Raw genomic sequence first — 10,612 nt, forward strand, 5'->3', positions numbered from 1 at the left:
AAAGAGCTTCACCACTCCATTTCATTTTACACTCTTCATTTATTCATTCACTTCATGCTATATTTCACCAGCAACTTATACATATACCTTTAATTTACAACTTTTAATGTGGAATTATTTTTTGTTTTTTTCTCAGATGTTCACTACGATAATTCCCTTTGCAACCTTCTTACTAGACATTCTTATTCGATTAAACTTATCACCCTCATATTATGTGGAAAGTGAAGAAATTAAAAATAAAACTTTCACATGTACTGTCTCTGTGCCATGTTTAGATGAGTTTGGTCTATTTGAAGTACGCATATTTACTAGCATTATCAATCTAGATCTATTCACTGCTAAATATGTCACATCCGTGCCCAAAAATATAATTATAATTTGATATTAGACTATATCATATTTTCAAGTTTATTAATTAACTAATTATGTGTGTTTTTTTTATTCATATAAAATCCAATAAAGATGTTATAAGTACATAATACGAGTTAATTCAATTTGCAAGTATCAATTATGATATTAAATATATAGTTAGATAAGTTTGAAGAACAAAAGAAAAAAATATGGGTAATAAAATGAATTATTATTTTTATGAAGGGTTGATTTGGATTTTTAGGATTATGGAATAAAATGGGTCGGTTCATCTCTCAGAAAGTAGGGTGTAGAAAAACGAATTGGGAATAAAAAAGTAAGTTCTTCCTTCTTCACGAATCTTCCAACTCCCTTCCATCTCTCTCGCTATTATAGGGCTATGGGTTCAGAGGGTTCCTTTGGCCATTGTCTAACGGTTTCCTAAGGTTTTTGTTATGGTCCTCTTACTTTCAGACACTTTCTTGTGATTCTTCTCCCTTTCACTTTTGGAAACCAGAGTAAGCTCCTCCAATTGAGACTTCTGGCGGGTTTGGCAGAGGTTTGAACCCTTTGAAAGGGTTAAGGCATCATTGATTTTCCTTGAGATCCTTGGTGCTCCGATTTTATACATGCAAAACGATTGTCAACGGTAAATTGTTCTTGTTCGTGTTTTATGTTCATGCATCTTATTTTCTAAGATTTTGCTTACAGTTTGCGTATATATTGGTATTCTTTGTGTTCTTTGAACTGAGAGCGCATGTCTCTGTGGCTGGTTTATTGTGGTTGGGATTAAAATAGAAAGGAGGAGGAAGATGACCTCGTGGATGGCTTTTCTGGGGTTATTGCTGACTAAGATGTTTTTTTTGTTTGTTTCTCTAGTTTGTTTAGTATGATAAAAGTGGTTTTAGACCTGGAGGTTGATGCATACATTTTTTCAACAAATTCCAAGTCCAGGTTAGGGAAGTAGCAAGGTAACAAATTTCGTCAGGTATGTGGGGAAAGTGATTCAGAAGAAGAGGAAGACACACTTAAAGTTCTAGTATATCTTTTTCTTTTAAGTGTATCTACCTGGGCAGATCTCTTAGACTGATCTCCTTAGACGGATCTCCTTCGACGGACCCCTTTTATGGATCTCTTCGATGGATCTCCTTTGACGAATCTCCCTCGACGGATCTCATCCACGGATCTCTTCGACGAATCTCCTTCGACGGATCTCATCGATGGATCTCTTCGGCGGATCTCCTTTGAAGGATCTCTTCGACGGATCTCTTCGACGGATCTCCTTTGATAGATATCTTCGATGGATCTCTTCGACGGATCAACTCGACGAATCTCTTCGATGGATCTACTCAACGTATCTCCTTCTGGTATCTACTTGGACGGATCTACTTCGAAGTGTCTACGTTGATGTATTTCCTTCAGGTATCTACTTGGGTGGATCTACTTCGATGTGCCTACGTTGATGTATCTCCTTCAGGTATCTACTTAGACGGATCTACCTCGATGTGTCTACGTGATGTATCTCTTTCAGGTATCTACTTGGGCGGATCTACTTCGATGTGTCTACGTTGATGTATCTCCTTCAGGTATCTAGTTGAGCGGACCTACTTCGACATATCTACATTGGCGTATCTACTCATCGACGTATCTACTTCCAGTATCTACCTGAGTGGATCTACCTTGGCATATCTATTCATTGTATTTTTGTCGATGTATATCTACTTCGACGGATCTACCTATTGTATCTACTTCGATCCAGATTGGTGGATCTCACTCTACATTGAATCCTGGCAGATCATATTTAGATGTGGGCAATACGAACAACATGTGCGCCTAATGGCGTATGCCGGATGAATAACTGAGGCGGGTCCTAGAGATTACTTTCTTTACAAGGAGTGAACTTTCCTTCCTTGTTTAAGGAAGGATAGTTGCAAGCTTTCCTTCCTTAAACAAGGAAGGAAATACATTCTGCCTATTTAAGTTTTCTTTCCTTCACAAGGAAGAATATACACTTACCTATTTTACCTTTAATTTTCTTTCTTTAGTTGTAACCCTAGTAGGGGTAATTATGTCTTTAGTTTTCTTTAGGGGAGTATTTAAACCCCATCTTTGTAAGGATATGCAACTTTTTATCAATCAAATTACATCTTCTCTTTGAGAGTGTTTTTAGGGTTCATCCCTCTTAACAATGGGGATTTCTAATTCCTTCAAGTTTAGCTTGTAAATCTGGAGGTTTCACTGCTCCTTCAAGTTTAGCTCGAGAATATCTTTGGTAGTTTACGATTGAAAACTATCGTCGGTTACCCGATCTGTATCAGAGGTGATTTTGAATTGGGCTTATTCCATAAAAAAGGTCATTTTAGACTTAGATTTTGTAGTTTGGATGAATGTTAATTGCTGAATGTTTTGATGCAATAGTTGGTATCTGTGGTGCAGTTGTCTGCTCTATGAGAAAGTAAATTTCTTAAGCATTGTTTTTGTTTTATTCATTTAGTAAAGATCTGTTCGTCTACTGTTCAGTAGACAAGTTGAACTGATTTTTTTTGGGGTAAAGATAGCAATGAAATATCTATTAATATTTGTTCCACATTGTTCAGGGTTCAACCATAGCCTTAGGTTTATTCCTTTTTCTTTTGGAAGAACATTCAATATTTAGAAATTTAATAGTCTTCTCTTGTATGGATATTTGTAGAAAGGGATGAATAAGATTTGGGAATTGCAATAACAAGGAATAACATAGCAATTTTAATCTGCTAACTTAGCCTTTTAAGGCATTTTGTTAACAAGTGATTTTCTGGTCTCTGTCAATTCAAAACTTAAGACCTGAAATGTAAGTTTTTGTTGAGTTAATGAAAGCTTATGAGTTATAATGTCAATTAAAATCCTGTAAATTGGTGTGAAAATGTGAGGTTAGTAGGTTAAAAAGGAAATGAAATCTATCTAGTCATAGTCATGATTATTGAACATATCCCATTTAATCTTGTAAAATATACACTATGAAATAACATAAAATCAAGTACAGTTAATAAGGAAAAGCAATACGAGGGTTCAATTTAGTTCTTCCATGACCTGAAATTGATATGTTCTATGTCTTATGATCTTTAGTGAACCCTACTTCCAATCTCTGGGATTAGATTGGTAGTCAGGTTACCAATGTAAGGTGTGCTATCATGGATGTTATGAAGCTTTTGGGTTTATGTGTTATGTTGAAAATACATTACTTCCTATGAAATTCACATGCCTTTGATTGAGGATTTGTCAACATTTTTTTTGGTCCCGTGTCTAATTTTTACCTTTCACAATTTATGCTAATGATTCCTTCAAAATGAAACATCTCCCAAAAGTTTATATACCACATAACTTGGTCCAAATTAATTAATTAGTCAAACTCCTATTAATAGAATTAAACTCATGATCATCAATCACGTTTTGGAATATTTAGTTCAAGAATCAGTTTATAAACGGGAGACGTGGTTCCATGGACTAAGTGTAGTCAACACCTTGTGGTATATTGTAAAATTTATGAATTTAAAAATGAAATCAAGGAAGGTTTAAAGCTTCTCATTAGCTACCTCATCTAATTAGTTTTAAGTCTAAATCTTGTATCCGTTTCAATTTTACATGTCTGCCTTTCTTCAAATTCTCATTCCATTTATTTTGATAACAACATATCTCAATGCTCTCTACCAAGTAATTATTATTTAGGTTATAACTAGATTAATTTCTATGAATTTTGAAACTACTTTTGTGCTAGTTAAATATATTAATATTGGATTATTTGGTTTAATTATTTAGAATATGTCAGAACTACGTGGCTTTGATTCCTAATCGAGAATTATGGGATACGTAGGAAGCTTGATAAAAATTATCAAGTCCAAGCCAATTAGGTAAATTAAATTAAATAGTTACGATTAAATTTCTTATCAAGAGTTTATTAGAATTTCAAAAGCATATGCTTTTCGTGTAGAAATTAAGTGACATAAATATAGTTTGATATTATTGCTGAACGAATTTGGTTCGGAGAATAATTTGGTGAACATAGATCAAAGAGAATGAAATTTGATATAGAACGTAATGTCTAGGGTACAGTAATGAATTACAAGATAACTTTAATGAATTAATGGTGAAAAAGTTGATAAACGTTCATATAGATGTTAAGGGTCCTTTTCGTACAACTTAGAATCCCATTTTAAACCTATAAACGCTGGTTATTTTATCTTATCACCACACCTGATGTCGTCTAGGATCGGATTTTGACAAAATATTTAGATGCTCTTTCTTTAATCCATTATTTAAAGAAAGTGCATATGTTCGATGTGGTTGATGTTAATTTCAAGGAACTTTGTGATATGAAAAATGAAAGACTTTTAAAACCTTATTTTGAATCAAGACCAGAAAAAATTCTGTTTGAAAGCCTTTCTGATGTTGACTCTTTTCTAAATATAGGTGAAAATGATTTTTTTTTTCACAAAATTATATTGAATCCAAAATACCATATGTTGACCTTTTCAACCTTTAAACATACAAGGTTTGGAAATGGATCATTTGCAGACATCAAATGATGTACATGCTTTTAAGGGTGTCTCTTCCAGCTACTCTAAATATGAACTGCATATGATACCTAATAAACAAAATTTATCGATCGATCTTTCCGTACCATTATGAATAGAAGGTTTGGAAATAGATTGTATGTATCAGTCAAATGTTGTACAAACTAGCCAGACATCATGTCTGAATACTTCAAAATCTAAATTACCTACTGTGCCAAAAAAAAAAGATCAGCATATAGAAAAAAATGTTAGAGAAGCAAGTTTCAGAATACAAGCAAAAGATATCGAAATATGAAAAAAAGATAAGTGAATTGAAAAGAATATTGCAGGGTTAGATTGTATGGCTCACAATTTTATGGTTTCGTACAAGAACTATCAAACAAAAAATTGATATAATGTTCACGTTGAAGGTAATTTAAATTTTGAATATGTTCATCATTTGAATTTTTTTTTGATGCTATTATTAATAGTTTCTTTATTTTTGTGCAGGAAAGGTTCTTTGGAAAATTTGTTGAAGATGTTTTTGAAGTACATGTCATGTATGACAATCACAATGAATGCATGGTGTTGAAGTTTTTATTTAGTTATTTTCGTAGTTAAGGCTATCATGTTTTATGGGAATTAGATTTTTTAGGAGGCTGGTTATATGGAAGAATATGTAAACATATTCTTACTAAGGATGGGTTGATAGCTTAGGGAATCGCGGTTGATTAAGCAGAAATTGCAAGTCTTGTTCGTGCTCATTCTTCGACGGTTGCGGACGATTAGTACAAGGTATTTTTTATGCTTTTTTAAGTGATGTTGTTCAGTGCTTAATGTTGTACGTACTATTGTGTTGTTCAACTTTTGTATTGGTAAACTTGTGATTTTTAGTTAAAGTATGGGCAAAGGTTGGATGGATTTTAAGTTACTAAGTTGGAAGTGGGATGTTACAGCTGATTTGTATGGTCATTGTCGTGATGTTGTTTTCTTTTTTGTCAATACACTTTGTTGAAGAGAAACTTTTTTTTTTGTTTGTGCATGTTTGATTGACAGATGGGAGATGATTTCATCAATCTCAATATTCACCATGGAGGAAAGTTTGTGGTTAGGGCTGGGGGAGTTTGGCAGTATATTGGTGGTGAAGTCCATTCCATATCACCTATTGATCCTGATAAGTTAAGTAGGTTAGACATACTTTGGTCTATTTTTTATTTAGGCTATACAAATTGTGGGCCTCTTTATTATGCTAGTGACAAAGATCCAAGCAAGTATGTGGAATTAACGAATGATTTAAGTGTCTTGGGTATGATGTGTGGAAAAGGTAAGCGTGACTAGATGGATGCATACGTGGATGCTTTGCCAGCTGATTTTGTCAAGTCTGCTGAGTTGGATAATAGGGTTGAGGTGGAAATTGTAGCTAATATAGTGGTAAGGAGGATTCTAGAAGCGGCTGTATCTTCATGTTCTGCTTCTGAAGAAAGGGGAAAGGCTGTTAATGAAGAAGTTGTGGATATAGAAGATCATGTACAACCAGATCAATTAGATCCAGATCCTGTCAAGGCAGATCTTGTAGTGGCAGATCCTATTGAGGCAGCTCCTATAGTGGCAGATCCTGTAGACGCAAATCTTGTCCTTGTAGAAGGCATTATAGAAGACGCATCATCTGATAGTGACACAGATTCAGACACAACAGAGGATGAGTTGTATGAAGCTGAAATTGATGATGACAATGGGAGTGAACAAGATGAAGAGGTTCAAGAAGTTAGACAAAGTGTTAAAAGTTATAGGTGAGAGTGATTTAGGAGCAACAGAGCAGTAGACAATAATGTTCTTGATTTAGGAGAAGTTGGGATAGACAAAGGGTTAGAAGGTTATTTAAGAGAGGGGAACAAATATGAAGGTTTGCTCGGTGGAGATGAAGAGTACAATGACAACTCAGATGTAGATAGCTTTCCTTCTGATGACGGTGGAAAGGATCATGAAACCCACAAACGGGTTAAGAGGGCTTATAGGAAAGTGCACTATGATCCAGCTTGTGAAGAACCATTGTGGGAGTTGGGTATGATCTTCAAGAATGTGTATGAATTTCGAGAGGCAGTAGCTAAGTATGCTGTGAAGAGGGGTGTAGATTTGGTGTTTGCTAAAAATGATCACCATATGGTCAGATTGAAATGAAATTAGAAGTGTCCATGGCATCTTCTTGGTAGTCTGGATAAGCAGAGCCAGAACTTTCTTATCAAGAAATATTTCCCAATTCACAAGTGTGTGAAGACAAATAGGAACAAGCACTGTAATACTGCTTTTATTGCTAGGTTTTTTAAGGATAGAATTATAGATCAGCCAAATATCAAGACCTGGAAGATACAAGATTTGGTTAAGACCAAACTGAAGGTTCATGTTGGGAAACACACTTGTAGGAGGGCCAAACTGGAAGTCCTAAAGGAAGCAATGGGTGATTTCAGGGTAGAGTATGCGAGACTATATGATTACAAGGATGAACTGTTGTATTCTAATCCAGGAAGCACAATTGTTGAACTAGTTGATAAGAAACTAGATCCTGAAAGATAGGTTTTCAGAGGTTTTTATGTATGCTTCAATGCATTGAAGGAAGGTTTCAAACATGGCTGTAGGAAATGTATTGGGTTTGATGGATGTTTTTTAAAAGGTGTATGTAAGGGTCAATTACTTGTTGTTGTTGGTAGGGATGGAAACAACCAGATGTATCCAATTGCCTGGGCAGTTGTTGAGCATGAAACAAAACATACATGGAGCTGGTTTTTGAATTTGGTTAGAGCAGATTTGGATATGGATGAAGGTGCAGGACACACAGTGATATCGGACATGTTGAAAGTAAGTTTTATTGCTTTAATGCTTTATGTCTATTTAAGTTATATTGCTTTAATTGCTTGGTCCTAGATATGCTTGAATGCTTTATTGGTTTGGTTGTAATGCTTTTCAATTAATTGGTCAATCTGTAGGGTCTGATTCCAGCTATAAAAGAAATAATGACGGCAGCAGAGCATAGAGAGTGTGCAAGGCATATTCTTGCCAATTGGGCTAAGAAATGGAGGGGTGTTGAAAGGAGAAATGTTTTCTGGCGTGTTGCTAAATCAACATTTGAGGCTGAATTTAAGGATTGGTTAGAAGAGCTAAGCAAGCTAGGAGAAAACATTGTGCCACAATTGTTGACATATGAAAAAGAGAAATGGTGCAAGGTTTACTTCAACACGGACACCAAATGTGATTCAGTTGACAATAACATCTCAAAGACTTTCAGTGGCTGGATTCTAGGACCAAGGTACAAGACAATTATCATTATGCTTGAGGAGATCATGATAAAAGTTATGGAACAGATCAGTGCAATGGTTGCATTTTCTGGAAAATGGAGCACAGACATTTCCCTAATGAGTTTATCAGTTCTGCAAGCTAATACGAACAGATCAATGCAGTGCAATATCATATGGAACGATGATGTTGGCTTTGAAATCACTGAGGGCAATTATAGACATGTAGTGGACTTGAAGCTATTGACTTGCTTGTGTAGAGCTTGGGCTCTCAAAGGCATCCCATGCCAACATGCAGTAGCTGCGATGCATAAATTGAAATTGGATCCTACAAACTATATCTCTCATTGGTACCACAATGATACTTATATCAAGGCCTATTCAATGTTCATTCAGCATGTACTAAACATGAAGATGTGGACTGCAAGTAACCATCTACCAGTTGATCCACCAGAAATCAAAACAATGCGAGGGAGACCAAAGAAGAACAGAAGGAAGTCCAGGGATGAATCGAAGAAATTTGGGAAGTTGTCAAGAAAGGGTGCACAAATGACATGTTCATACTGCAAAGGGCCTAACCACAATAAAAAAGGCTATCCAATTAGGAAAAATAATATTGATCAGGTATTGTATATATTTTTTGGTTATATGTTGCCATTGTTGATAATTTGTATCATCTTAATAATGTTGGTGTCTTATAGGCCCTTGATGATGCCAATTCTCCAATAGATGTCATATACCAGCGCAAACGGAAAGAAACAGGTGGGGAAACATCATCTGGACATACAAATGTCACACAAGGGAGTAATAATCAACTTGTACAAGCTGCATCATCTAACAAATCAGCTGGGAGGGAGAAAATAGGAACTAAGAAAGTTAGATATGGCTATGGTGTTTTCCACTCTAAAAAAACAGACTTTGCAGTTCAACAGGTGATATCTTATTAACTAATTTGGAAGCTTAGTTTCATGTATGTGTTGTTTGTTTACTGATGGTTTCTTTGTATGTAATCTAGTGTGGTAGGCCATGAGGAATTGTCATCTCTTCTGGTACTACAACGATTAAAAGTTCAGCTACTCACCAGTGATATAGGTCTTGAACCAACTAAGGTTAAGTGGAAAGGCAAAGCAATTAAGCACACTCCTACACCAGCTTCCATGAGAAGAACAAGATCTGCAGTGACATAATTTGCTGGACAAGGTGATTCCCAATCTACTACACAAGGTGCTTCACAGTCTGCCTCACAAATTGCACCAAGTTATGCATCACAAACTGCATCTACTGCTGCTAGAGTAACTCGTAGCTCTGCGAAAAGTATGACTCCACCAACTATTGTGAAATGGTTCAATTGAGTGCAATTCTGTGGTTTTGGGAGTGTAACTATGTGGTTTTGGGACATCAATGTTAATATATAGTGTTTATTGTTTTGGGAGTGCAATTCTGTTGTTTTGGGAGTGCAACTGTAGCAGAAGTTATTTTGGACCTTCTTTATTTCTGCTGGCATGTAATGTTTAGTGTTTTTGTTTTGTGGACATATTTTGAACACGTGAATGTCTAAACGTTTTGGACAGATTTGCACTTATATGAATATCAGGAACATGTTTTGTGTTACATTATGATATATTTATACCAAACTTTCATATTGTCAAACACTTCCTCTTCTAATATATTCCATAATTCAAAATAGAAGATTTCATCATCTCTACAAAAGAACTCTGCTCCAATTCATCTGATTTCATCACTAATGAAAATCAACCAACATTACATATTCTTTTCAACTAATCAAAATCCCATAAACAAACCCAATAACAAAAACCAGTATCAACTTCCACCATCCAGCCCTTCTGCGTCTTTTTCCTTCTTCGTCAAATTAAAGCATGTCACCTTCCTTATTGTCATCTTTTTCCCTTATCTTCTTCAAAAGCCCCACAATTACTTGCTTGTAATGGTTTTCTATAGGAGGATCATACCATACAAAGAATCCACAGCTTCATTCATTCCCCTTTAAATATCGAATACCCCAAAATAAATAAAACAATCTCAGAAACGTCTTATACCAGAACCAACCAAGATAAATGGAGAATACGTACCCCATACTTGCTGCAGCCAAAAAAATGTCTCCTTGGTTTTGAATCATGCCATGAATATTTCAATATTTATAAGCACCTCCTTGATTCAGTACGAAACATCTCCATACGTATTGTCACCGCGAACGCACTGTGGGACGTGAAAATGGATTTGCGGTATTTCAGAAGGATGAATTGAAAAGGGATTTAATCCTACTCTTTTATCTGGCTGCTCTTTATAGAACGATCATGATGGAAGAATAGAGGTGGATTTTAGGGATTTACATTAAGTGAAGTTACCGTTAAATTGTAGGGATTTCAAGTCAATAGTCACAATTAATTGGATTATTAATGTATCCAAGAGCTTTTATGCACGCAAAGG

The 10,612-nt window shown here is 35.3% G+C and overlaps 1 protein-coding gene across 3 annotated transcripts; it reads left to right on the top strand.

Moving 5' to 3' along the window:
• The first annotated feature begins 666 nt into the window (after positions 1-666).
• On the top strand, positions 667-9,698 carry LOC136226962 (uncharacterized). Of its 3 annotated transcripts, none has more exons than XM_066015673.1 (6): positions 667-997; positions 5,388-5,672; positions 5,934-7,730; positions 7,859-8,788; positions 8,866-9,096; positions 9,180-9,698. In XM_066015673.1, the coding sequence occupies exons 3-6, from the start codon at positions 7,599-7,601 to the stop codon at positions 9,192-9,194; spliced, it is 1,308 nt and encodes a 435-aa protein (XP_065871745.1). In that variant the 5' UTR covers positions 667-997; positions 5,388-5,672; positions 5,934-7,598; the 3' UTR covers positions 9,195-9,698. The 3 variants fall into 3 exon arrangements, 2 of the variants coding, with proteins under 2 accessions (XP_065871745.1, XP_065871747.1); XM_066015675.1 differs by lacking the exon at positions 667-997 and adding an exon at positions 4,212-5,308; XR_010687915.1 differs by lacking the exons at positions 5,388-5,672; positions 5,934-7,730; positions 7,859-8,788; positions 8,866-9,096; positions 9,180-9,698 and adding an exon at positions 1,228-2,506.
• The last annotated feature ends 914 nt before the right edge of the window (positions 9,699-10,612 follow it).

The sequence above is a fragment of the Euphorbia lathyris genome, chromosome 4 (assembly GCF_963576675.1).
Source record: "Euphorbia lathyris chromosome 4, ddEupLath1.1, whole genome shotgun sequence".
In the NCBI taxonomy this organism is placed as follows: domain Eukaryota; kingdom Viridiplantae; phylum Streptophyta; class Magnoliopsida; order Malpighiales; family Euphorbiaceae; genus Euphorbia; species Euphorbia lathyris.

Coding starts and splice junctions, on each gene's coding strand:
- LOC136226962 (XM_066015673.1), top strand. CDS start 7,599: ATGTATCCAATTGCCTGGGCAGTTGTTGAGCATGAAACAAAACATACA. Junction 7,731..7,858: donor TGATATCGGACATGTTGAAA/GTAAGTTTTATT, acceptor GTCAATCTGTAG/GGTCTGATTCCAGCTATAAA. Junction 8,789..8,865: donor GGAAAAATAATATTGATCAG/GTATTGTATATA, acceptor GGTGTCTTATAG/GCCCTTGATGATGCCAATTC.